The sequence below is a fragment of the Mchenga conophoros genome, linkage group LG17, assembly GCF_057382185.1.
Source record: "Mchenga conophoros isolate Kocher_MC1m ecotype Shallow Benthic linkage group LG17, M_conophoros_male_GT1.1, whole genome shotgun sequence".
NCBI classification, from domain to species: domain Eukaryota; kingdom Metazoa; phylum Chordata; class Actinopteri; order Cichliformes; family Cichlidae; genus Mchenga; species Mchenga conophoros.
Window position 1 is genome coordinate 39537566 of NC_140542.1, and position 27188 is coordinate 39564753.

At 43.7% G+C, this 27188-nt stretch overlaps 2 protein-coding genes across 5 annotated transcripts; both read right to left on the minus strand.

Annotated features, from left to right (window-relative positions):
* Positions 1-52: 52 nt before the first annotated feature.
* Positions 53-8830, minus strand: acer1 (alkaline ceramidase 1). Of its 4 annotated transcripts, XM_085252637.1 has the most exons (9): positions 8563-8830; positions 7895-8251; positions 6446-6529; positions 6189-6301; positions 5962-6076; positions 5360-5498; positions 3183-3320; positions 2964-3101; positions 53-2165 (listed from the first exon to the last, which is right to left on the minus strand). In XM_085252637.1, the coding sequence occupies exons 4-9, from the start codon at positions 6279-6281 to the stop codon at positions 1988-1990; spliced, it is 801 nt and encodes a 266-aa protein (XP_085108763.1). In that variant the 5' UTR covers positions 6282-6301; positions 6446-6529; positions 7895-8251; positions 8563-8830; the 3' UTR covers positions 53-1987. The 4 variants fall into 4 exon arrangements, with proteins under 4 accessions (XP_085108763.1, XP_085108761.1, XP_085108759.1 ...); XM_085252635.1 differs by lacking the exon at positions 6446-6529 and having other exon boundaries at positions 8584-8829; XM_085252633.1 differs by lacking the exon at positions 6446-6529 and having other exon boundaries at positions 8563-8829.
* Positions 8831-9242: 412 nt separating this feature from the next.
* myo1f (myosin IF) lies at positions 9243-27000 on the minus strand. The gene is made up of 29 exons (XM_085251790.1): positions 26134-27000; positions 25873-26025; positions 22482-22610; positions 21305-21394; positions 21073-21167; positions 20873-20960; positions 20647-20736; positions 19346-19477; positions 19063-19197; positions 18691-18823; positions 18167-18363; positions 17954-18034; positions 17745-17831; positions 17518-17604; positions 16437-16604; positions 16256-16341; positions 16090-16171; positions 15907-16013; positions 15722-15820; positions 15483-15627; positions 14183-14297; positions 13920-14089; positions 12857-13002; positions 12470-12616; positions 12242-12390; positions 12056-12127; positions 11452-11659; positions 10325-10485; positions 9243-10227 (listed from the first exon to the last, which is right to left on the minus strand). The coding sequence occupies exons 2-29, from the start codon at positions 25873-25875 to the stop codon at positions 10151-10153; spliced, it is 3279 nt and encodes a 1092-aa protein (XP_085107916.1). The 5' UTR covers positions 25876-26025; positions 26134-27000; the 3' UTR covers positions 9243-10150.
* Between the last annotated feature and the right edge of the window lie 188 nt (positions 27001-27188).

Sequence of the window (27188 nt, forward strand, 5' to 3'; positions counted from 1 at the left end):
AATGTCGCAGGAGACTCAAAGACAACCAGAAACAATGAGCCACAGATTTCACTCAGGTAACATAGATCTTTATTTAAATTACAGATGAATTTATATCAAATCTGCACAAATATATTTCCAGAAAACATAAAGTATCTCTCTGAATAAATGATCTAACCCAGCTGATCTTAACCTTTCTTTGGATTTTGTTTGGACATTAGCCGTGGGACGTTTCAGTAAAGGTAAATTATTGCTCCCGTTTTTTCAATCTGAGAAATTTTCATTAACAAAGCTGAACCAAAAGAAAAAAAGAAAAGATTCAAATATTACAAAACAAACAAAAAGAAAAAGAAAAAGAAAATCCCATATCATGGTGAAGTCGAAAAGTCCATACTGATTAGTGATTAGCCTCATCTCTTAAATCCTGGTGACCCTCGACTTGTGCACAAACATTTCTGTAAGTGAACGGAGAGTTTTCAGTCAGGAAAAAAAAAAGCTACACGAGAATTTATTTTGTGAAGGAAATTAATGCTTCTCTGATACTTGGCTGCAAGCCGTCACCTGCTGTCATCTCTTCATCCACACGAGGTCAGTGTTGCACACTAAAATGAAAACGATGCCTGTATTTGTTTACATAAATGATCTATGCTTGCTATTCTCAACCTAAGGAAAAAAACAAAAGAGCAAAGAGGCGTGTAACAGGCTGCTCTGAGCCTGGCTTGTGTTATGAACTGTAGAGTCATATTTCAGCAGCATTTCCCCAGTGAAACGGCTCAGAGAGATAACTTAAGTTTATGAACTGAAACATTTTAGTGACTGAAAATGGGACAAAACTGAGCGCAGGTTACGAGCCACGAGGACGGGGCGCACCGGTGTCACACACTGAGGTATTTTTAATGTAAACACGTTTCTCTGTAGCACTTAAAGCCAAGATTTGTTTTTTTGCCCTCTTGGTAAAGCAATAATTTTATCATAACAAAACATACAGTCACAGTGCATCTGTATCCTGATAAACAAAGTAAGAGCATTTACATGAGTCCAACATTAAAGATCACTGCACACGGATTTATAAAGCTCATTGTCTTAAAAGGTGAAACATGTTTCAGTAAAACCGCACTTTTATCACGTGCACATCCACAAAAGTTCAGCCATCTTTGACCCTCTGCAGTCACAGGGCTCTGTTTCCAGCACTAATTTACAACTATAGTTTTTACTGTTCAAGCAAGTGTTTAAATAAAACAATCATGCGTTGAAAAGATAAATAAAGGTCAAAGTTTCCAGTTAAAGTAGTGCCCTTTCTGTGTTAGAAATATGAATTTAAAGGCTAAAAAGTAATCTGTGACCATGTAATTGATACACTAATTACTGTATTTCAGGCGATTGCATAGCTAACAATGAAAATAACTATAAACTCATACTTTACATAAGTGTAAGTAACATATTTAACCTTGATTAAATATATAAATTGACACTGCTTTACACTTTATTGGTTTTAAATCGTTGCACTGACGCATTTACACTGTGCTTTATACAGCGCCCTCCAGAGGTGTTGTATATTACAACAAGTCTTGTTTCATTTTCATGTTTTAAATAAATTAAACTAATTTAAAAAGCTTAAAGTAGCAAAAGCAAAACACACGTGCCATCTTTTCTTGTTATACTGTCTTGCAGTGCAGGAAGCTTTGGAAACCCCCCTCCTCTTACCCCGTCTGACTCTGGATTTGAGGGATTTCTAACCTCGATGATTTCGTTTGCACGCTGTACACATTCAGTTATCCTGCCATGGTTTAAAATAATACACTTTCAGGATCGGACGGGGTTTATTTGTCGTCCAGCGTTAACCCGAGTGTTAAAATATGTGTCAGTCAGGTTTGGGGGGTTGACAACGTTGGTGGTGATGTGCTTTTGGTAAGAAGGCGAAAAGCAGGTATTGATCTTTTTCACGATTGCAGAAGTTGAGTAAACTAACAGAAATGTTCTTTCAGAGTTAAATTAGATTTTCACGTCGTCAGCACCGTTTCTCAGTCTTGGAGTTGCCTTTCAGGACGATGTGAGGTAATCCAACAGCCCATCTATCACAGGGCCAGTACTGCAGTCCAGGCAGCGAGTACGGTATCTCGTAGTTGGCATCCAGGTAGGCTATCAGCGTGCTGCCGTAGGCTACAGCTATCACAATCAGAATGTGCCTGAAGGACGGATAAATCGAAGGTCAACACAAAGACACGAACCATTTTTGTCCTAAAAATGGGGCCTGTTCATGATGCGTTCACGGTGGATAAACGATCCCAAGACTGGAGGTCGGGGTTCACGGTACCAAAGTTTGCAAATGCTGATCTAATGTTACAGTAAACTCATCTTTTCATTTTCATTCAGGAATTCATCTGAATGTTGATTCTGTTCATCAGGACGTTTTCAGTGGGAGAAACGTTTCGTCATACAGGGGACGTCTTCAGTCTCAGCTGACTGCAGGTTTCAACCTTATAAACAGGACATTTGCACAATGACTGAAACCAGCCCACTGAAGGAACGATGGGCTGTGAGGTCAGTTCCTTGATCACTCTTTCAAGGAGGAGGATGTAACATCCTGGACAGGGAGGAACGCTGGTTTGAGCGCGGAGTCAAGGAGGCCATTAATGTGAAAAGGGAAAGACCATCTCTGAATGGAGGAGGGGCCTAAGGGTGCATCTCTTGATTGATGATCGAGGAACTGAGCTCACAGCCCATTGTTCCTTCAGTGGCTGGTTTCAGTCATTATGCAAATGTCCTGTTTAAAAGGTTGGAAACCTGCAGTCAGCTGAGACTGAAGACGTCCCCTGTATGACGAAACGTTTCTCCCACTGACAACAGAATCAACTTTTTGGGATTTACTGACCTGGATGATTGAGCATGCATCAAGACAGTAATTCATCTTGTTGATATGAAACAAACATGCAGACAAGTGAAGATAAAGAAATAAAAGAAATGAACGGGAAGCCAGGACTTACCAAAAACCATGCAGGTAGCAGAAGTTGATCCTCTGCCAGAAGCTGCAGCCAAAGCGGTCACCGAGCCAGCAGGAGATGGCGAGCACCCACAGAGCGATCGACAGCTTGGCGAGTCGCAGAGCCTTCTGGTCAGTGCAGCTGAGAATGACGGAAAATGGATGATCGCAGGAAATCAAACGGCAAAGTGCACAATCAGGTTTTCACGTGTCTTTTTCTTACCATTTCATCTCCGTAATCAGAGTGTAAAGCAGATGGAGGCCGAAGCAGTTTAACGCGTAGGCGTTGGCCGTAGGTTTGACGAATGACGACACCGAGCTGATGACCGTGATCACCAGGACGAGCTTTGAAAACGTGGATCTGCGTTGGAGCGCACAGAGACGGAAATAAACACGCACCTGAAGCAGACTTGAAACAGACGTTTAGTTTTATTTTGGCATCGTACTCCAGCCCGTACGGACTCACGGGTTTGATTTCACCACATGCTTTGTGTAAAGCATTCTGTGAGGCTGGTTTGGATGGGTGCAAAGTGAATAAACATGATTGTTACAGCAGTCTAGCAAACCATGAAAGAAAACCTGAAAAACAGGTTGTCCTCCCTATACTCACACTTCTAATAAATAAACTCGTCATTGAGCATTCTTCGTGTGGAATAACTGGGAGTTAACTGGTTTAGTTGGACAGTTTGAACCAAAGTCCTGCCATTTTTATACGCGGCCGCTGTCGTCAGAGGCTCGTGAGTAACTGGACAAGTAGCTGACAAGCAGGTGAACCAGGTGAGGCTGGTTTCTCGGCTACGTCGTGACAAATTCAGCAGATATAAGAACTGGAGTCGAGTCTCAGTGTTGAATTATCATTTGGGAGCTTTTAACAGGAATTCTTTCTTAATGTGACGGTCAAAGATATGTTGATGCAAGTGAAGAAACTTTACGAGTGGCCAAATCAACAATCCGGCCAGTTCAGCAATGCCTGAAAAGGCCTGAAAGACCACTGAAGGTAAAGGTCTAATATCAAGACATGCCTTCATGAATGGAAATACAGTAAGTTTGCAACAAGGCGTCCAGCACGGCTACATTCAAGAACAAAAAGGCTACATTACAGGAAAACATCTAAGCGCTTGCACAGCTGTCACTGGCGTTTATTGATCACGTGATTGCCGATAGAAGTAGCAGAACGAACTGTGAAGCGTGCAGGGCTGTACTCTCTGCTCACACAGTGTTTGTAGTGCAAATGGATCATGACTATTCTTCAACAGCCAAGCCAGTCACCATGTCAACACAACAGAGCAGCGACTGAAGGTGGCTGCAGTGAAAGCCTGGAAGAGCATCTCAAGGGAGAAAGCACAATATTTGGTGACATCTATGAGTTCTAGACTTCATTTCCATCCATCCATCCATTCGCTTCCGCTTGTCCTTTTCAGGGTCGCGGGGGGCGCTGGAGCCTATCCCAGCTGTCATAGGGCGAGAGGCGGGGTACACCCTGGGCAGGTCGCCAGTCTGTCACAGGGTCAACACACAGGGACAGACAACCATTCGCACTCACATTCACTCGCACATTCACACCTAGTGACAATTTGGATTATCCAATTAACCTATCCCCACAAGCTGCATGTCTTTGGACGGTGGGAGGAAGCCGGAGTACCCGGAGAGAACCCACGCACACACGGGGAGAACATGCAAACTCCACACAGAAAGCCCCCGGCCTGATGGTGGAATTGAACTCAGGACCTTCTTGCTGTGCGGCAACAGTGCTAACCACCGTGCCACCGTGCTGCCCATTCATTTCCATCCAAATATTAAAAACAATCCTTATATTATAAATGACATTAGTTGGTCCAGTGACTCTTGAGCCTTTGAAAATGGGGTTATGTGGATAATTACACAGTCATACTGTTTGATTCAAAAACACAGAAGCAAAATGATAAAAACGTCACGATTAGACTTCCCTGCAATCACAGCGGCCTCGGCTGTTCGGGAGGAGCAACCCACTGGATCAAACACTGGAAAATCACTGTGAGGTTATTGATGGCAGGGGGATTGTTTCACACATCAAATGTTCATTCGCCTGTCGCACCTTGCAGTTTAAATATTTACACAGGTTGGGTGGAGCTCTGTTTTTACAGCCCCGTGTCCATCAAGGTGAAGACTGAACCACCACATTTGGGACAATGACGAACCTTTGAGCTGTTAAACTGGCTCCTCGTCCGGCCGGGATAAGGTTTCACAGTGGCATGTGTTGGAAACGCTCTGTTATTGTTTTGCATCATCCTGAAAGACCACTGATCTCCTTAGAAACACGCAGAGGCACGAATAAACGCCGGACACAAAGACCTTGGACTAAGTTGTCGAAACACAGATCAGTCATCTGTCGCTGGGTTAATGGTTACAAGGTCGACATACCTGTCTTTTATAAAAGAAGGGAAGAGTCTGCGAGGGAACCAGACGGCATAACCGACCGCCAACACCCACAAGATCGAGAGCTCGTCCAACATCTGACCGACGAAACTAAGAGTCATGTGAAAGTACGCCGAGAACAGCCCTGCAAAGAAGAGAGAACGAGAGAATGATGTCGAATTATTCATGCTTTTAGGATTTTATAGGCGAAGACAAGTATAAAACGGGTAAAGTGAGACGTGTTACTGCACGTTCACAGATGGTTAAGAGCAGTGCAGGGGAGACATGCAGAGCTCCAGTTTGCAGCTGACTTCTCTTCTCGTGCTTTAGTTATTACATTTAAACTTGCATACTGGTTAAACTGGTTCGGCTACTGTTGCAACTAATAAGTATTTCTTTTAGTGTCATAAGCTTTAAGAAAACCTAGTCAGTTCAGAGAAGCTTCAAACATCTGCTATAGATCTTCCTACTTGATAACACATTTCTTGTGATATCTATTTCATCTATACTGAGTCAGCCTGTTTCACAAACACAAAACATTTCGTGGATTTATTTTGCAGACATACGGCTGAAGTTGGTTTAAATAAAGAAAGAAAGAAAGGACTGACCTACAAAAATCATCATGACCCAAACCAGGTGGATCGCCAAGCTCCTCTCTTTGGCATACGGGTGCAGAAGGTAGAGCATGATGGGAGAGATAATGAAGAAAATGAAGCTGCTCATCTGCAGGGAAAACATTAAATCGATCACCAGTCCAAAGTGTGGCTTTGAGTTGCAGTTGTTGGGCTGGTAGCGCCACTGCAAGTGTCTCCTGAATAAAAAGCTTTCAGTTTACCGTGTTGAAGGACTCGACCACATGCTCAGAGTGTCTGTAGTTGTCTTCGCACCAGTCGATTTCTGAACTCTCATAGGAGAAAACTCCCGCCATCCCCTCGCCGGAGTGAACACCTGAGAGACGCAGGGACAACAGTGGCCGCTGACTCTGGTGTAACAAGCACACCTGCATTTTTCAGTAGTCAAATTAAGGTGTTTGTATATGTGGTTTATGGAAATCATTATCCCCTCCACCCAGCAGTCAAATGCCAATCGCACCCTTTTACAATTTCACTTAAATGTCAGTCCCTGCTGGCGCCTACATCTCCCACGATGCAACCGGACAGCATGTTCAGCAACGTCCTACAAACAGCCCAGAAAATGTGACCGATTCAGACGACAGCGTACGTTGCTCCACTTTTATTATATTTTTATGACATGATAAAAATGGCGCCGTATACACAAACAGACTTTTTGCTCCATGGTTAATGTTTTGTAAGCATTAGTGCACCACACCAACACGATCCAGTTAAATCAGAGGTCATTAAAACTCGGACTTTTGTCATTTTGAATATCAAATTCCTCTTTGGTACTACAGTAAGTTCATTTCCATAGTTGTATCCCTTTTAATTGCTGGTTCACTTTAGCGTAGGATGAGGACACTTCACACTTCCACGGCTGTTTTAACCTGCGCTGCACGACATCTGTGCTATTAAAACACAACCTGCCATCTTTCCTAGAAGGCTGTCAGATGTGGCGCAGTGTGTGAATGGTGCCTGGTTCACAGTATTTGTTGGACTTGATTTATTGCATCATTATTATATGGCTTTTATTTACACTTACAGTGTAAATAGGGAGGGGGGTTCACATTCACAAAAGTACACACTGGACTTGAGCTGGAATTGCTTTTAAACCTCAGTATGGCCTCGAAACTGGGACTAAAATTTTCCCAATGACTTTTATATCCACAGAGGCCAAGGCCGCTCATTTCAGTCTCTACTGAATCTGGATATTTGCTACAGCAAATTATTACCTGGAGCTTTCAAAAGTACTCAGTTTATTATGCAGCCTAAACAGGAAGTCGTCATCAGAACGCCACCCTTCATGTTGATATCTGAATTACAGATTTTTAACAGTGTCAATAAACTTATTTCAGAGTTTGCACTGAAATACAGAGTTTATAGGTGTACCTAATAAAGTGGTTACCGATGGGAAAAGAAGTACTCCGCCTTTAAGTACAAGTTGTAATACTATTGAAATATTACAAGTCTCATCATATATGTACTTGTTTTCCAGAACAATCGATGTCAGAATACTAACATATTACTGCATAACACTCTGTTATGTACTACAGTGTAATTCAGGCGACTGAACACTGAAAGAAAAATATTATCTATAGAAACAACTCCCAGTTTATCTGTTGATTAGAACTCGTATGAATAACCTAGACTAGGAAAATAGGCAGTTGAGTTCAAAGGTCATTAAGTAAAGGTGATGAAGTAAAAGCATAAAGTACAAGTACTTCGAGAAAGTAGTTGAGCACAATATATTAAGTAACAGTAAATCACTATTTATTACCATCCTGAGGAATAAACATCGGAGTTTTCCTGACAGGGAAAAACCCTTTTGTCCGAAATATGAATATTTGGACAAAAAAAAGTGTCCCAATAATTAAAAAGTTTATTTTTTTTCTCATCACAGGGTGTTCAATGGGAAACCGGCTCTTACCTGCCATGCTGTCGTCCTGCAGCCCGGCACTGCTGCTCTGCTCCAGGTGCTGCAACAGGTGGATTTAACGAGGCGGGGTTTTGAAACGCTCGCGATCCCGAAGCACGAGCCCAGTAACGTCACTGACGGTCACGCGAAAAGGTTTCAAATCTCTGGGACAATATGTCATCACAGAGAAAATGTCTGGAATGAGCTCGTTTGTTTTTCTTTCTTCATTGACAGTTTACCAGGCCCCGGGGAAAGAGCAGGAACCGGTTACTCAGCAGTAACGGGTAACGTAGAAACGACCATGTGGGGCAAAAAAACCTTTAACGGGCTGTAAACACACGACAGGCGACTGGAGGGTTCAGAGGAAACCTGAAAAGAAACACGCAAAACCGTAACAGGTGTTCCAGGTAGCTGCTGCACCTGTCTGAGGAATCTCAGGTTTTTCCTAAAGGAGGTTCAACCAAATCTGCCGCATTTCAAAATAAAAGCATAATCCTGCAGCGGAGGAGCAGGTGTGGTGGGAACACGCCGAGTCTTGAAGGTGAAACTCCAAATAGTTGCATTCATATGGTTTAACTCAAAACAAAGAAAGCATTAACTGCGCACACTGGCTTAATAACGTTTCTGCGATAGAAATTGTTTGGAAAAAAGTACTCGTGTATTTAATTACAAATAGTTACCGGAGAGTCACCTAATATTACCAAAAGTACTCGTCGGTCTCCCATTTCAGGCTACACGTTGTCTTCTTATGTTACGGTTTTTCAGTGCATGCATTTTTACTCTTTTGGGCAGTACTGTGACACTGTGCTGCTGCAGTTTGAGTCTCAAACAAATCCGCGATGAAATCAATGGGCTCCAGTGTGATCTCGTTTTTTATCACCTGTAGAAGTGTTTATGATCTGTAAAGTTAAAAAAACAAACCGCTACGACGAAATCTGAGACAGATGAGCTGGTAATCTCTCTCACAATTTAGAGAAAAATAGGCGCAGCACCAATCAGGAGGCTTTGGCCAATCCAATTACTGCAGGCTGCGCAGCTTTAAACGAAGCTGCTGAGACGCAGGTTAAAGATCTGTGCTGTGGCCTGTTTGCAGCAGCTGACTGGCTGATTATTATTTTGGTTAGATCTTTGCACAATCTGTGCATCTATCAGTGCCTCCATGTTTTTAAGAATTAAAGCTGGCAAAAAAAGGTCCAACTAATACCAGCAACGTGTACCTCAGTGAGCAGATATCACAATACTACTTGTAGGAACAGGAAATCTCTTTTGGGAGCTTTTTCTTTAGAGCTACGTTTCAGAACAGGCATAATATTATTTTTGTGAGCAAACATGTCAAACTTTATAACAACTGAAAGAAAAATCTTTCTGAGGGAGTCTTTATTTTAATCTTCTCATTCACATAAAAAATCCTGAACAAAATGACTGAAAGTAATCACATATTTTACAAAAATCCACCACAAGTTGAAATAAAAATACAAAGCTGGCCAAAATAATCACATTCAAGTTCATCCATCTCTTTCTTTGTGTTCTGCTCTTCACAAATGTTTTTCTAACTTACTGGCAACACAAAACAAACACGTGCAAAAGTCCCCGAGGTAAAAACATGGAAATAAAAGTTTTTTCCTTTTTTTATTAAAACGAAAATACAAGAAAATACCACGAGAAATATCAGTAAAAAAATTCAGAGTATAAAAAAGATAACTGACATTAAAATGTTGCTCCTCTTAATGGCTTTGATTTGATCTGAAGTTTCAGAGCAAAAGCATCATCATCATCAGTATTTTCAAAAGTCTGTTATCACTCGATTAGACGCTTGTTGACTTAATCAAAAGAAGTGGTCGTCATTGATCGTGAAGAAAGCTTCAGGCAGATAAAACAGTGTAAACATCAGGAAGCGATGCAGTATTTTCATGCTGCTCTTCTGTCACGCCTTCACTCGGCGTAACTTTGAGTCGTGGAGGAACCAGTCAGAGGTGACGTCGAAGACCTCGCTGGTTTCTTTCTCAACGGGATTGTTTGACACCAAGACAAAGATGGAACCTGAGCAGCTATTTGCAGTTGTGCTTTAGCGATAATAAACCCAAGAGTAATCCTTCATGTGTTCTGCTTCTACAGCACGCTGCCGGGTAAATTAGCTGGGGCTCAAACATCAGAGAGCTCGACCCTTTGAAAGCCCCGATGCATCCGTGAACAACTCGCAGGCAGTTTCTGAATGTGCTGAATTACATCTGTTTATGAGCAAACACAGAAACGTTCGCAAGGTTCTCATCAAATCTTTTCCACATAGTTACCCGGGAAGAGACCTTCCTTCCCTCCAATTCTGCCCGTCCACCAGCCTGAGGGGTCTGCGGAGAGAAACGGTAAAGAAACACGTCATGAACCACTTCCAGTCTATCTCATCAATATGCATCTCCCTACATGTCGTTGCTTTCGTGCACGCACCTTCTTTGACAAGATCTAATACATCATTGGCCTCGAAGCTGATCTCATCCGTGTCTTGGCCGACGTACTGATATAACGCCCGGCAGCGAGGACCCTGAGGTCGAGGCTGCGGTTTAGGAGCAGGAGGAGGTCGCTGGTGGATGCTCATTTTCCTCTGCTTCCTGTGACAAAGGGGGAAAAAGGAGGTGCTCATGACCATAATTTATTCACATCTTATTTATTTACTAACATGAATCAAATTAACTTTTAACTGTCACGCGTGGGTTGAAAATGGCAAAAGTGCCAAAAGCTGCAGTTCCTCAGCTGGCCACTGGGGGCTGGCTCTAAAAGCAAGTCAATCCCAATAAAGTCTCATGTTAAAATATCTAAATTTACAACAGGAAAAAATATGTTTTGCTCTCTGTAGATATTTATCCCCTTTGTTCTCCGTATGAGAGGTAATTTCTGTAAAATTTACCCCTTAAAAGGCTTAAAGTTGGGCTTAATTATAGCTGCCTCTGAGGAATCAGCTGTTCAGTTTCCTTCTAACTACTGATTGTTTTAATAATTCATTTTTAGCAGAATGCAGCATCCAGTTTAAGACCACAGTCAGTCAACTTTGCAAACCAGCACTAGTCTCGGCTAAAACATCCTCAGGACTCATCCCAGTCCGGTCTCATCCGTATCCCAAAAAAGCAGCGGTCAGAATAACAGACCGTCAGCTGAAAAACAAACAAACATAAAAGCAGGGTGTTGTTGTCGTTGACAGAGTCTTTGACTTTAGCCAACAGCGTGCGCCACACCCTGGATGGATTAAAGAGAGGCTGTCGTGATTTTTCTCCCCAGAATTAAGGAATTAATGTGTTTAAATCTCTCTCAACCCCAACATTTATTTAACCAGACTTTCTGACCCGCCTCTGAGTGCAGCTGGTAGGAACTGCTTTGTTCCCAGAACACCCCCCCCCCCCCCAAACCAGCGAAACAGCATCTAGTATGGAAGAGATGATTCAGTAATTCAGTGAAAAACAAACAGGTTTCTCTGCCTCGCTCTAACTTTCAGTTACTCGCAGGTTTCAGCCTCACCTTGGTAATCCCTTACAAACCACACCTTCCTTTCTTTTTTAATGTCTTTTTTAAACATGTCTTACCCTGACATGCCCTGATCAGGCACATTAAGGAAGTCCAAGTTTCCTTGATTATACTGGTTTGGCGCTGGAGGTCGGGGGCCTCTCTGGGATCCCAGTTTGGGCGGGCCTCCCTGGAGTGGTCGGCCCTGCTTTTGCGGGGAGGAATACGTGATATCGGCTTGTGGGTTATGAGGACCTCTGGGGAATTTGGCTCCACCGTTCTGATGCGCTGAGGAGAGAGAACGAAGCGTGTGCTTCAATAACAGAGCAGCAGTACGACGGTAAAGACTCAGAACGGCCCATTTCAGTGTTACATGACACGACTGTTATCACTGGTGCCTTTGCTGCTTTATTGTTTTACAGCTTCACATACTGCAGCCATATGTCGTACTGAACGAGCTTTTATTTACGACCTAGATGTACAAAGTAAGCAATCGGCTGTTCAATACACAAAGTAAAAAGGATTATGATTGAAACAGCTGAAAAGTTAATCAAAATGCAACAGAGTGTAAATACTGCAGTACTTTATGTTTCAATAAGTACATCCACACTTCCTATTTAGTTACTTTGAGCCACTGGGAAGGGTTTTTCCACAGGTGAGGATCACAGGTGAGTAGTGGCTTACATTTGGGCGCTACGTGGTTTCTTCCTCCTCTTCCTCCACCGGAAGACGGAGGAAACGACTTCCTGGTTGGCTCTAATCAAAAGAAGGGACAGTTAGGATGCTTATACAGGCAGCATTTTATTTACTATTTAAATTTGTTCCTACTTTTTTCAAGTCTATACGGCATCATGACTTATTTTAACCTACTGGAGGATTTGGGTAGACCATCTCCTATTGTGACAGACAGGGTCTTCCCTCCAGGTTTGAGCTGGGCCACGTCTCCAGGGCCTTTCTGGAACACTACTATTCTGGTGCCTCCTCCACCCCAGCCCTCCTTCTTCACTCTGAACTCCAGCCTGAAGCAAGAAGAACCTGCGTTAGTCACCCCTGCGTGTTTTTCTCATGCTAACAAAGGCTGTGTGTTCCTCTACCGACCTGTCACCGAAGGAGATTGTCAGTTTTCTTTTTGTCACTTCCTCGTAGCGTTTGGAAAGCAAACTGAGGAACTCTGTCTTAAAGTTGGATTCCAGCAAACTGTCATACTGGGCTTCGTGGAGGATGAAGAAATCATCCTGTCTCGTACTAAGAAGGAAAAAAAAATACCATGAACTCACTCTTGCTGAAGTTTAAAAACAGAAAGAGGAAGCAGTGCGGGTAACTGAAACACTGAAAGACATTCAAGGAAGCGTTAAAATAGCAGCAAGAAGAGAGCAGAGGATGCAGTTACATTTTTCACTTCAGCAACAGCAGCAGTAACAACATACACAGGCTACATAAAAATGAGAGATTTTAGTAATGAATCTGTGTTAATTAGATACACACCTGAGAGAGACACTGCTGATGCCTCCAAACTCCATCTTCCGCTTTAGTACTTCCTTTATCTGTCCTTTCTCGGGTCCCTTCTTCACCTTCTCTCGGCCAATCAGATAGATGCCTTTCGGTGTCAGGATCAAATCTCTCTTGATAGACTGGGTTGGGGGGAGAAAAGGAAAGCGGGTGACTCTGGGGACAAGGCACAACTCAATTCAGTTACTTATACAGCGCCAAATCACAGCAACAGGCGCCTCAATGTGCTTTATGTTGTAAGGTCGACCCTACAATAACACACACGGAGAAAAACCCAACATGATTGTTGGGTTTTCTTTTTTTTCTTTGGGTACATTTTTTCTGAAGTCGACAACAAGCAAGAAAGCGTGAATTTAATGTCTTTTATAAATCTTAAGGTCTTATTGTTATAGAAACTGAACAGAGAGTACGTTGCCAAACTTTTGAGCCACCCTTCATTTCCTTATTTTTATCAACGTTTTCTTAGGCAATAGTTTTCCAGACTTTCTGAAGGTCTTTTAGTTGTTTTCCTTGGCGATTGGCTGCTTGTGCCTGACGGTTTTCAGAGGAATGCTTTTGACCTGCGAGTCAATCGAGCTTGTTTCTACACACAACACGTAAAAAAGTTTTGAAAAATGCCTGATATAACATCCCGAGCACACACACGTGGACGGGCCTCCCCAGAGCCTCGACTGCAACACTGCTGCAGCAGTGTGGGGTCATGTTGATGGAGAGCAGAACAAATGACAGCCAACATCCAAAGAAGAGCTGCGAATGTCCTTCAAGGAGCCAAGAAAAGAACTATTCCTGACGACTACTTTAAGAAAGCTGCCCAGGATAATTCAGGCTGAAGAATCAAGGTGGTCACACGAAACCTTCAAGCTTGTTAGAACGTAAAAACTCACTTTTTCTCTTTTATACTCTATTTCCATGTATGTTTGCAACATGTTTCAATAAATCACTTTTCTAGCAAAATATAAAGAAATGACGGATTGGCTCAAGACTTTTGCACAGTACTGCAACTCTTTCTTTGATTGGACGAAAACACAAGAATTCAAACCTTGAACCTGCGATCAAACTTGTTAACCGAATCAGCGAAGTCGACGCGCTCCCTCTTGGCGAGGAACTGCCGCAGCTCAGGCCTCTGCTCCAGCCCGAGGTAGTCGCCAACGAAGTTCCTGTTGATGCTGTTTTTCCTCCGCTCTTTGGAGTTGTACAGGATGTCTGAGGCTGCGAGTCACAAGGAACAACAAACATTTCTAAAACCAACTCAAGCTCTTTGGTGCAACCTGTGCGGGGAATCTCGTCGTTTGTGTAACTCACCCTCTTCTCTCATCTGTTCATACTTCTTCCTCGCGATGAATTTTCTCCAGGCTTTTTGAATGATTCTGGCAAAAGTGTCAAACTTCCTCTCTCTCATCTCCTCAAGCAGAAACAGCTGAAAGGCATATGTGCATGAGTATTTCTGCAGGTTTAGTGCATGTTAGAGCAGGATGACCTTCAATCCTCCCTTAGCTATGCTGCAATAGACCCAGGCTGCTTGGAGATTCCCATGATGCACTTGGTGTTTCTTCTTCACTCCCCCTTTATCACTCTCTCCGTGTTTATGTGCCGCTCTACATTTAATCATTAGTTATTATTAATATCTGGCTCTCTGTCTCAGTGTGTCTTTTGTCCCGTCTTCCTCCCCCGGATTCTGTCAGAGGTTTCTTCCTGTTAAAAGGAAGTTTTTCCTTCCCACTATCACCAAATCGTTGTTCACAGGAGCTCGTCTGATTGCCGGGGTTTCCTCTGTATTTTTGTAGAGTCTTTGCCTTTCAATATATATATTTCAATATATGCCAGGTCTCTCTTGGAAATGAGATTTTTAATCTCAATGAGAGTTTTTACCTGGATAAATAAAGGACTAAAAAAAATAAAGGACTAATATTTTTTTATACATTAAATGGAATTAAAGTGGTTAATGAACCAGCTGAGGCAGTATTATTAGCTGCTGTCAAGCCTGTTTCACTGAAAAACTTGCAAAAACTTCCCCCAACATGTTGCAGCTATGTGGAGGTTAGAAAGTAGCTGTGGTCTGAACTTTTTTAATCTTTGAAGCTATTTCAGTCCCTTTTCACGCAAACATTTGAGCGCAGCAACATTAATATCGTCCTGCTGAGATGAGTCAAAAAACACATGCAGCATAATCTTCTCTGCTCTTTACCTCACTGAGAGGTACGAGAGCTTATATCAGGCAATGTGAGCTTTTCTTTATTTGTAAATGGTAAATGGCCTGTATTTGTATAGCACTTTACACATTCAGTCATCCTCACATTCACACACTGGTGATGGCAGCTACATTGTAGCCACAGCCACCCTGGGGCGCACTGACAGAGGCGAGGCTGCCGGACACTGGCGCCACCGGGCCCTCTGACCACCACCAGTAGGCGGGAGGTGAAGTGTCTTGCCCAAGGACACAACGACCGAGACTGTCCAAGCCGGGGCTCAAACCGGCAACCTTCCGATTACAAGACGAACTCCCAACTCTTGAGCCACGATCGCCAAGATAAGTTGATTATGTTACAACACTGGTTAGAACAAATATGCAGCCTGAGGGAATATAAAATATGAAGCTCCGTACCGATTCGGGGTTCTTCACAAAGACTTTGGTGCGTCCCATCTGGTATTGATCGTTATCCATGTTGACGGAGCGAAGGAGGTGAAGCACCCCCTGCTGCTCTGGCCCTCTCCAGCACGGCCATGTTTCGGCTGTCAGAATGGCGTACCTGGATTCAAAAAGCACCAAACAAACAAATCACAGTGAGAGCTGTGTGTCTTTTTTCAGGCAGCGATTCCATGAACACGCACGATTAAACTTACCTCATCAGGAATTTACTGAAGAGTCTCCGATATGCGAATCCAGCCCTTCGTACGCGGATGTTTTCCCGCAGTCCGAGGTATTCTACTTGATGCCTGGCCCTAAAAACAGATAGCGCCGCTGATCAGCAAACATTCCCTGTGAAATCTTTCAGAGTTCCTCAAAGCGTGACGGCGAGCATTCTCACCTGCTCTCCTCCCAGTCTTTCGGCCGCTTTGTCTCATTGGGTTTGATGCAGCGGATGTAATGCGGCGTGCACTTCATCAGCGTGTTCACCAGGTCGTTCGCTTGTTTCTGCGAGGGAAACAACAGCGTGAGACGAATGCGCTGCTGCACAAAATCAACCGTCGACAGATTGAAAAGCTCTCACCTTGATCTTTGAACTTGCCGTGGTCGGCCTTCCTTTTTTATCTGTGTTGAGGTTTTCGGGGAACAAGCTACGGATGAAGTTACTAAAGAGACACGTTTTTTTTAATGCATTGTTTTTTTTAAATTACGCCTTCAGTGCAACAATCAGACCAGTACAGGAAACTCACAATTCACTGCTCTGCATGAGCTCGATGAGGTCGGGGAAAAGCACGTCCCGATTTCTCTCACAGAAGCCGTTGATATCATACGACACCTGCGATGACACCAGATATTTTCACTGAAAAACCCCCAAAAACAAATCTTTGAGGTTTATAAGCGCCACATCGAGCAAACAAAATCAAATCTTACCTTCCCGGCGTAGTGATGTATAACAAAGCCCGAGTTCCAGCTGTTGAAATGTTCGTGCGTCCCCACAGCAGCCTGCAGTTTCTGCAGCAGAGTGCCATCTGCACCCTCTCCTTTGGCATGCATGGTGGCGCACACATCATCCAGCACGCTCATTATACCCGGAGGGTTCTGCAAAGAGACGACGGCTTTTTAGCTGCGATTTTGTTCTTACGAGTTTTGATAACTTTTAGATAAACGAATAAGAAATATCTGTTAGAAATGGTAAATGGCCTGTACTTGTATAGCGCTTTACTCAGTCCCTAAGGACCCCAAAGCGCTTTACACTACATCCAGTCATCCACCCATTCACACACTGGTGATGGCAGCTACATTGTAGCCACAGCCACCCTGGGGCACTGACAGAGGTGAGGCTGCCGGACACTGGCACCACCGGGCCCTCTCACCACCACCAGAAATTGATACAAATTAGCACACGTGCAGTTACATAATACAAATTTTTTTGACATGACCACCTGGTAACTTTTGATTGTAATGTTTTTGAATTCAAATTGAATTAGAGGTTCCCAGTAAACATGTGTAGAGCTTTAATATGAGCTTTAAAGACCAGAGTAAAACTTATATAAAGTTACTTTTATACAGTAGTTTGATTGAAAGCCTGATGTCTGTAGACCGCATGTAAATCCCCATTTTTTAGTCATCCAGTGAAACACTTCAAACACACAAATTCATACAAGGAGATAAAACTGCAGCTCCTCCACCAATGCCTCATATGTCTTTTTTTCTTCTCTTTTTGGCTTTTGGGAATATCATATATTATCTGATTTACTGTGAAAATAAATGTGCAATAAAACTTTTCCAAAAACAAAATGCAAATGTTACCCCCGATGTTACTGCTATATCTTGGTCACGTGACTTGATTCTTCCTGTTGTGACCCCGAGCGCTCTGTTCTTCCGTTTCACTGTTTTCAGGAAGCAGAGCACCAAACTCTCGCTGCTTTAGGGGCCCACTTGTTTTCTAATGAGAGCCAGTTTTACACGATCTGCATAAACCCTCCGTCAGTCATCGCGTTTACGAGCTTACCAGTTTATTTTCAATAAGGTCGCACACGATCTTGTTGTTGAAGTACTCGATGGGCGTCCACTTGATGCCCTCCTGAACATATTCTTCCTGAGAGACAATGAGAGCAAAACATTTGGTTTGAGGACATACAGTGATCCTCACCAACTGAAACACAGTGGAGTCAAATGCATGCGCTGCACAGTGCAGTTACAATTCAATTCTATTTATATAGTTTTATTTATAGTTACCTGCTCAGCCTTCAGGGTGAGTTCGATGAAGATCTGTTGCAGTTTCTCGTTGACAAAGTTGATGCAAAACTGCTCAAAACCGTTTCTCTGAGGAAGTGAATACAACACAGTCAGTAAGAGATGAAACAAATCCTGCTATTAAACACACATTTAGTCTTTTAGTGGATGCGTGCAAAGGTTAAGTATCTGGAAGTTATGAGAAGCCTAACCTGGAATATCTCAAAGCCATAAATGTCAAGCACTCCGATGCTGAATTCCTCATATGGTTTCTGGATGGCTTTATTTATAGACTGGAGAAGTAAGGACACGAGACAAATGCAAAGAGCAGATGAGGTGCATGAATACATGTCAGCTGAATTAAAAGCAAATGTTTCATTTTCTTTAGTCTGTTTTTGCTCAGCTGCATCATCAAGCGTGATTACCTCCACCAGGTAGTCAAAGAGGCGTGCATACAGCGCTTTGGCCAGGGCATCTCGTGTGTAGTTGGCCTGCTCCTGGTTCAGGGTCACGTTAATGGACTCAGACTTCCCTCCCCACTTTGAATCCATCTTCCGGCTGGTCAGCTTGTCCTGCAGACGGTTGGGGTCGATGCCCAGCAGATAGGCGGGGAATGCGAGCACTGGAGCGAAGCAAAGTCAAGTTGTAGTTCAATCGTGCCAAAAGCGGACTCGTAATTCAGATGTGTTTTATTATGCCATAAGCAAAGACTTCCTATGATGAATTAATGATACCCTCCCTAGACAGAAGCCAACGGAGGGTATCATTGCTGCTTTGGATGTAACCACCAATTATCTACTGAGGCAGTAAACAGGGAAGTCGTCTGTGTGTAGAGATTCTATTCATTTGTAGGGCGTGTGCCGGGGACGACCTTTGTTATGGTGATATCCAGCGGGAGTATGACTGCATGTGAACAGAAGATGCGTCGGCACGTGTGTGTCGCACTCACAGTCTGTGCTTTCCACCTGCCCATAGTTGCCTGCTTCTATGAAGCTAATGTTTCCCAGGTGGAGGATACCCGCAACGATCTGCAGCACCTGCGTCTGGATGTCACCTGGGATCCCAATCACCTGCATGGCCTCCTGAAGAACAAATCCAAGAAGAAAGTGTGACGGCAGCAGCTTCACCACAACGTGAGGAGATGTCAAGCAGAACTACTTTACGTCCACATTTTATTTCCTGCCAGCAATCAATGTAGATCAGCTAGAGCCACTATAATGGGTTTAGCTACAAAGCATTGATCAGACTTTCCACACAGCAAACCTGGGACCAAGCACAGGTTTGCTGAACACCACTGGATCCCACCTATAAGTTTGCGTACCATAGTTTCCTGGAAGTCTTTGCTGTCATTGGTCCCATCCACCTTGTATGTCCCAGACTGGTTGAGGTAGTAGTAATAATCAGGAGTCATGATGCCCAGGGCCTCTCTCTGCTGAGCACTAGCTCCCTCTATCAACTGGAAAACAACAACGCAGGCCCAGCAGGAGTCACACACACACACTGGCTTCATATTGAATGAAGATCTTGCAGCTTAAGAGGAACTCTGTCTTTTTTTTTTAAAGGAGTTGCTATTAATCTGCGGTTTGTGCTCATCAGCCTCTCACCTGATAGTAAATGTGGAAGTTCCTCTCGTTCTCGTTCTGGCTGACCACCCTTGACTTCTCGAGCAGAAAGTTTGATATTTTTCCACCATCTGGCTCCCCTCCTCTGCTGAACTGGATCTCAAAGTATTTCCCCTGATTAATGTAAAAATCAAAGTCAACACTTGGAGTTGAGAAACGAGGCTGCGAGGAAATCTGTCCTCACTCATTATTGCAGATCAGCCAGTGTCAAAATTTGCTTTCAGGATGAGACGGTTCTCAAATCATGCGACCGTTTCCTAAAGATAAACCACTTCCATGTTCACTACATTTATATGAGTCAGAAAATATATGCGTGCACGCTCAGTACACGAGAGCTGTGATGGTGTACAAAGGGTAACAGGAAATATAACTAATTGCTCTTCTGATATCTCACGCTAACGCTGCAGACATGCAGGTCAGGGTGGTTTATGGGTGTGATCATTAGGACCCTTCTTATGAGAAACCAGAATGAATGCAATAAAAGTGTTTTTGAAGTGCACGAGAATGTTGTAATAAATCACTTGTAATGAGGCTACAGGCACATATGTGGCTCTGCATAACCTCGCTCTGCAATGCTTGGAGACAGCTGTTATTACTTACATGCTAATATTAGCTAATCACCTTAAAAACATCATAGTACCGTGTTATTCCAATGGAGCACTTCCCTCTCACTCCTAGAATTTCCAAAAGTAGCACAGGGGGCGGAGCCTTTAGCTATTAGGACGCTTTACAGCGGTGCCACCTTCCAGTTTGGATTCAGAGGACAGACACACGCGCTAGTTTTAAGATTAAAGCGTTCCTTTTTTTGATAAAGGTCATAGATAAAACTGAGTCAGGCGGGTGGGGGACTTCCAAAACACAATGAGCACTTGTTCTCCGCTCCTGTTGGTGCCACTACACCTTGTCTTCCCTCCCACAGAGTTTGTGTATTTTCTGACACTCCTGGTTCTACTGGAGGCCTTAAAAGGGAGTTCTTTCTCCCCACTGTTGCCAAGCGCTTGCTCATAGGGGATCGTGGGATTGCTGAGGGTATTTCTCTAATATAATAAGCTGATATTCAGCATGGGTACTGTTTATAAAGCTAAACATCTTAGCTTTTTTACAACTAGCACACTCAGCAAGCTAAAGCGAGTGACTGCTGAACTCTTGAATGTTTTATTTTTGGGGTGTGGGGTTGACTTCTTTTTGTTTTTCTTTTTAAATGAGCAGGTATATTACTTAATAACTATAAACTTGATAGAAAGCATCCACACCAGGTCTTCAAGTAAAAAACTCATACTTACAAAACGACTAGAGTTGTTGTTGCGAACAGTCTTGGCATTACCAAAGGCTTCCAACAGAGGATTTGACTGCAGGATGATTTCTTTTACATGCTGCCACACACATGCACACAAACATTAACACAATACCAGACAGTGAAAAACCTCCACGCCACACTGAAGGAAGTTTAAAGGTTTTTTGACTCATTTTGAAGATTCATATAAGGCGGAGCGAGCATACGGTCTGTACCTGCACTTTCGATCCTCCTCCGGATACTTTGGAAATGTAACCCATGATGTATTTGGCAGCCACTGTCTTCCCAGCACCGCTCTCACCGCTACCGCAGCCACGTAAAAAAAGGCAGACAACACACCGCAAAGCCATATTTTATTGTCAAACATACCTGCACGGCACAGCATGGGCGTCAGCGTGGGAAGCAGAAAACTCACCTGATGATAACACACTGATTCTCCCCGTCAATCATCATGTTTCTGTACATGTTGTCAGTCAAGGCGTAGATGTGCGGTGGATTCTCATACTGGGCCTGTAGAGCGAAACGGTTTGAGGTCAGTTTGAGTAAAACGAGCGTAGGGCAACAGCAGGCAACAGGAAGAACCTCTGCACCACATATGCCACAAGTTTAAAGAAGTCATGAGAAGACGGCGATGAAAATTCACTTACGGCTCCTTGATAGAGTTCAATCTCTCTGTCAGTGAAGTAGGGCATCTGTTTGAAGGGGTTAACAGATATCAACACAGGGCCGATGTAAGTCTGGAGAGGGCGGCTGAGGAAAGTTTGGGAATGATGCATCATATGGTTTAAATACGCTTAAACAGGGCGTACGTACATTAGACGTTTTGAAGAAAGTGAAATGTTTTTGCTTTGTTCTGTTGACATATGAGCTAAAGCTAATGTTAGGCACCTTCAAACACCCCATCTTCTAATAGCTTCCTGGGGGGCAGGTTTCACTCTTTCACTCTGCAGGTGAAACAGAAAACAGGCAGAGTATACGCTGGCAGCCCTCGCATCAGCGCGCTTTCAAACACCAAAACCGAGGCTGAAGCAAATCACAAGTTTCAGCTCATGCTCGTACCGTACACGAAGTCTGAACCAAAATGTCACGGTGACATCATCGCTGACATATTTCTGCTAATGTCAAAGCCAAATCTGCTTGGTGCTCACCGACCTGAATGACTACCCATGGGGCCCACCTGCCAGACGGAGGGAAGGGGAAATACCAAAGTCATGAATCCATTGTAACCTAAATAAAGCCACGTGTGACAGACATGACCAGTGTCATTATCAGTTCACTTCCTTACTGATAAGACTGGTAAGACAGAGGCCTGCTTTACCCAAGGATCCCACGTTAACAGGAGAGTAACTCTAACCAAAGACACCGGACGTGATTAACAAACAGCTTCTTATCTAAGCGAGTCGTTCTCGATATAACATCAACTCGCTCTCACTCAGGATTTAACATGGATGGGTTTTTTCTCTAAATATGGCTCTGACGTTCAGCTGTGCTTTCAGAAGACGGAAGTGGGCTGTTGAGTCACACGGTGAACTCAGAAGAGGAAGAGTGAATTCCTTATATTTATGCCCATATATGTTTGTTTGATTGTCTGTGAATTTGTGTTTTGATCAGCACATCTGTGGGTGGATAAGAAGACTGTACACAAATATGGAAGAAGGCCATTTCAGCCAAGGTGATTTTTCACTTCATGCTTTCACGTTCGGGTTCTTTAGCGAGATTCAATGTGAAGATGGAGCAGATTGTGGGGACAGTTTAAATAGAGGCCTTTAGTTCCCGTCAGACTGCAGGTATAATTTACAACATCAAACACAGCTTGTAGGATACAAAGATGTAGTCGTCCATGTATCTCTTCTTCAGGTTGTCCACGATGGCGTCTTCGGTGATCTTTGACAGGAGGACCATGTCGTCCACGCCGCTTTGCTTGACATTTTGACTCTGCCAGTGGTACTTTGCCTGAATCGCAGAGGAGAGGAAGACTCTGTTAGTAACGACGTGTTGCAATAATCTTTAAAAGGACATTTTACTCAAGCTGAGTTTCCTCATCAAAGAAACTACCACACGCTGTGACGCAAAAGCAGCGTAGCTCAGCGTACTCTGTGGCTGAGTGGGAATTTGGACCGGAAAAATAAGCATTTTGAAACAATATTAGTGTTTGTGGTAGAGACGAGAGCTTTAGAGAGCCGTGTGGGCATCACGAAGGAAGGAAGGAAACAAGCAAACCAAAAACGAAGCAAAGGAAGAAAGACATGTAAAAAAAAGAAAACAGGAGGCCGAGCGAAGATTTCAAATGAAAGCGTTTCAAGCTTTGGCATCAGTAAAGCCAAAAACACAATTACCAGTGTGGTTGTCATTACAGGAAGCTCGGGGCTTGTTACCAGGAAACTGGTCACAGATGAGGTGAGCTCATTTTCTAGCTCGGACATTTTAGAGAAGCTTCTTCTAATTTGCCTCAACAATGCGACACCTACACAGGAGGCGAAGATAAACTAGCAATAAACTGATTGTTTCCACAGTTTCAGCTCAGGAGCGCTCGCCTCGTTGTTATTTCAGCCTGAACTCTGTTTGATGGGTGAAAGCTGGGGAAACACAAAGGAGGTCTCTTTGCCAAAGTGGGTGAAGAAGAGGCTGAAGGATCCAGCCACAGTTGAAGAACCAATGTGTCATCTCGGTTATGACGTCTTTGTCACTTGGTGAGCTTGTTGTGCTCATCTATGACCTCGGTGGGCGTGACCTCTACCTCTGTCTCTACACGTCATGAAGAAAAGCGCTGCACATTGTAACAAACCTCGTGCTAAGAAGTCGTATTTCATTAGATTTTTTAACATCTTGCTGGTTTCTGGTTTCAGTCCCTTCTTATGAAAAACAATAAACGCTTAATTAGCCACAAATATTAGCAAAACCTCTACAGATTCTGCTGATGCTTCATTTTTAGCTCATCAGCAAAAAATAGAAACACAAAGTTTCATTATGAAACACTGTCAGTGTGCAAACGCCAACAAAGAACGATGCATACAGATGCTGCGTGTGTGACGGGCATGATTACATATTCGTGTCTTAAATAAGCACAGCATGCATGCGTGTTTAGTGCGCGCTTTTGTTTCTGAATTTAAAGCCCCTGAGGGGGAAAGAGCGGGCGGAAGTCACAAGTTTAAAGCTAATTCGCGAGTCTCTTTTTTCTCATATACGTGCCAGTGCTCACACCCTCTGAGCTTAAAGCATAAATCAGATATGACTCTGACACAAACTCCATTAAACAGACCCAAACTACGCCAAAGCTGGGGACTATTTTTATCCGTGGATCAATATGAATTTGCCCTGTAACGACTGTTATAAATGAAGGCGTCAGCACTCGGACAGTGCTGCTGGCAGGATGAGTTCACAGCTTTGGTGCCTTTCAGTGACGTGATGACAACACGACTAGAAGAGAAACAGCAGAGATCAGCGTCTCTTTAAATAGAACTCAAATACCAGATTTTTATGTTCTGCGAGATCAGAATCTGCGATCGTCTTTAATATTTTACTAGAAGAGGTTAAACGGCTTTGATGCGGTGTTGGTAATCTAATGATCACCTACTGATGAGCTGATACACAAACGTCGTTGCTGGTTAACAGATTATCACACACGAGCAATTAGTAAGAGTTTGCCTGTCGTCCTGTCTCGATGGCAGATGGCTGAAGCTGATTCCACTGGAGGTTTCTTCCTGTTAAACGGGAGTTTTTTCTTCCCACTGTTGACAGTTGGATGCTAACAGGGGGTCACCTGATTGTTGTTGATGCTTTCTGATACTCAGATTTTTTCCTACAATATTAAAATGCAAAGCAAGGGGGTAAGTAGATGCCATTTAACTGAGATTAAATCATCGGCTGCCCGCAGTAGCTGACCTCCTTTAAATCTTATATCATTTTTAAATGGAGCTGTGTACAGATTAAATGGATACTCGTGTATTGAACTAGTTCAGGAGTAGGTTTGTAGGACTGGAGAGACTATTATAGAGGTAAAGTTATTAGTTATGTTTATACAACCTTTAAAAAGTCAACATCGTCCACCAGGAAGAAAAAAACATGTTCCTGTTTTTTAGCTGTGATGACATCACACTAGTCTTCACTGAAAGACCAGCCGCCTTTAAAAGAAAAAAAAGTAATGCAAATATCCAACACCTTAAGAACCACAAACTACATGCCAGTCAGTTGCGGTGAGGTGTGGTTATCAGCAGACGTTGAATCTCAAAAGCTTTCCACATCAAACCGGAACTTTCTGCACAGTTGTTTAAAGAAAGCAAGAAAAAGACGACCCTGTGATGCATTTGACACTTCTCATAATTTATTTCACGGTTTTATTCCTTTTCTTCCTTTGCTGTCATGTGTAAACAGGCGAGCGCGACACAGATTTGAAAGCTTTTGTCACACTTGAGATGATGACAGATAAATGGCTCGGAGCCTAAATGTAAAGGTGGCGTGTAAACAGGGAGCTGGGCGTGCATTTTCACTTTCTTCCCTCTTGAAACTGCTCGTTTACCTCCATTTGTCAGATGTGGCTGCTGGTGCAGCTACGACTGCTGTGCGATCCTGGATGTGTGGAGACCTTCTGTGTGCAAGGAGGAAGTGTTGTGACAGAAACTGCAGGCCTCTCCTGTAGTCCACTTCCCCTCTCACACCTCATTGCTGCATCTTGTGAAACCCTCTAAACTTTGTACATGCTACCAGTTCTCTTCCTGCAGCTGCCTGCAGCTCGGTCCGTTAGCCCCCCTCGAGTGAACCACTCCTCATTATCCTCCCTTTAAATTCAAGCTCATCTGTCTTTCCTGCTCGACTGGTCACTTTCTTACTCTGTCTATGATATTGAAAGTTTCTACCTGTGCCTCAAATTGAAATCGCACAGCACTGCTTTAAGCTCGAGTCTGTGAGAAAGTGAGCTTGTCCCTGAAAAAGAGGAAACATCACTCTGCTGCTGTGAAGGAGATGAATTCCCCTGAAGAGATCTTATCTCATCTCTTCTGATGCCAAAACTCACTTTAAAGCACAAAAAATCCTCCTTTGGCTTTTAGAAAAGGAGAGAAGTGACATGAGCTGAATTTGCTTTGCAAAAGAAAACTGACTGAAAACGTACAAAGCCATCACAATTCGCCCTTTCAGCCGAGAAAACCACAGCAAACAGGTAACTGAAATGCACAAAATGTTACAGCTGTGAGAGCAGATGCAGGTGGTTGTACTGTACCATTGTTCCCGCGGGCCTCTCTCCTCCTCAGCCGTCCACTGTCCAGAGAGATGGTGTGGGGGGGGGGGGGTTTGCGCGTGTTGTAAAAAATCCACAGGTTGACCTTAGATTGCTGCCATCGCACAACCAGGACAGCCAACAGCAACCAGCACCCTACAAGACATCCAGTACAGTATTCAAAAACCTACTTCCTCATACTCCCACCGGCAGTGTGTGTGAAACAAGAACTGCTCTAACACACACTGATGCACATTAACTCACCGCATGAAGCCCAGCCGCTTACTTCTCCATTCTGCGCTCTGTCATGCTCGGAGTCGTCAGACGGGAGGATGAAGAAACGACGGCCGGGTCCACGGCACAATTAGTCAGCCCAGTTCGCCTGCCGCACAGCAGGCGAGCGTTGACGGCAAGCGACGCTCATCCGCAGAAAGGGGATAGTTATCTTAAATCAGTTGCCAAATGATGGTGTTTCAGCCGTGTGTTAGCGGCTCCACCCAGGCTGTGGTCGCTTCATGTAGCGGCTTCTCATAGTGTTTGTCTTGTCAGAGAGGCTGCTGCCTCCAACGCCCATAATAACAGACGGGTTCATTCAGAGTCGACTTTGTAGTGTGTGAGTGGAGGTGTCAGTTGCTGGTTTTCCTGTGTTTTACGTCAGCTGGATCGAGAGTCTTTAAAGCTCCTGCAAGATGCGCGTGCCAGCGCAGGGTCAGGTCTCATTCATTCACGGGCGGGTTTGTGACTCTTTCAGATGTGGGGTTTCTCTGTGATTGCACCTCTGATTGTTTCTCATTATTGTCAGTGCACTCCTTTTTTTTCTCTTGTCGTTTAAAGTCACGTTTTTCTTAGTTTGTATTTAGTTTTGTGTCTTTGTGGTTGGAACTTCACTAGTGTGTTCGAGGTTGTCTCATGAGCCTCCTTTTAATTACTTCTACCGTTTTTAACTCAGTCTCTTTTCAGGTGTTGCACATAATATATAGCGATGTGTTTTGCATGCGGCCGTGTCTCCTGATAACACGGGACCGCAGAGACAAATGCAGGCCTGCATTTAGGCCTGTGGTGCATGCTCAGCTGCTCGAGCTGTGACCTAAACCAGCGGCCTCGATTCCTTTTAAATTTGTTCTAGATCCTCGTGTGGGTGTAAATTTCAGTCAATGCTTCTAAAGCACAGAGGAAGAAACTTTCTCCGACTAAACGTTCTACACCCGCTTCACACGAGGACCGGAGGGAACGCAGGAGCGAGCTGCTGCTGATTTTGAGATCCTTTTAAAGCACTTCACGTCTCGCCTCGGTGCCTGTGTTTCTCACGCTCGCCGTGT

What these genes read in the sequence shown, in the direction of transcription:
- acer1 (XM_085252635.1), bottom strand. An exon ending in GGTCATGATGATTTTTGTAG is followed by an intron (nt 5,499 to 5,961) that starts GTCAGTCCTTTC and finishes TCTTCTTTGCAG; the next exon opens with GGCTGTTCTCGGCGTACTTT. An exon ending in TGCTACCTGCATGGTTTTTG is followed by an intron (nt 2,166 to 2,963) that starts GTAAGTCCTGGC and finishes TCCGTCCTTCAG; the next exon opens with GCACATTCTGATTGTGATAG.
- myo1f (XM_085251790.1), bottom strand. An exon ending in ACATGGACGACTACATCTTT is followed by an intron (nt 21,395 to 22,481) that starts GTATCCTACAAG and finishes CGCCCTCTCCAG; the next exon opens with ACTTACATCGGCCCTGTGTT. An exon ending in AAAGACTGGGAGGAGAGCAG is followed by an intron (nt 15,821 to 15,906) that starts GTGAGAATGCTC and finishes ATCTGTTTTTAG; the next exon opens with GGCCAGGCATCAAGTAGAAT.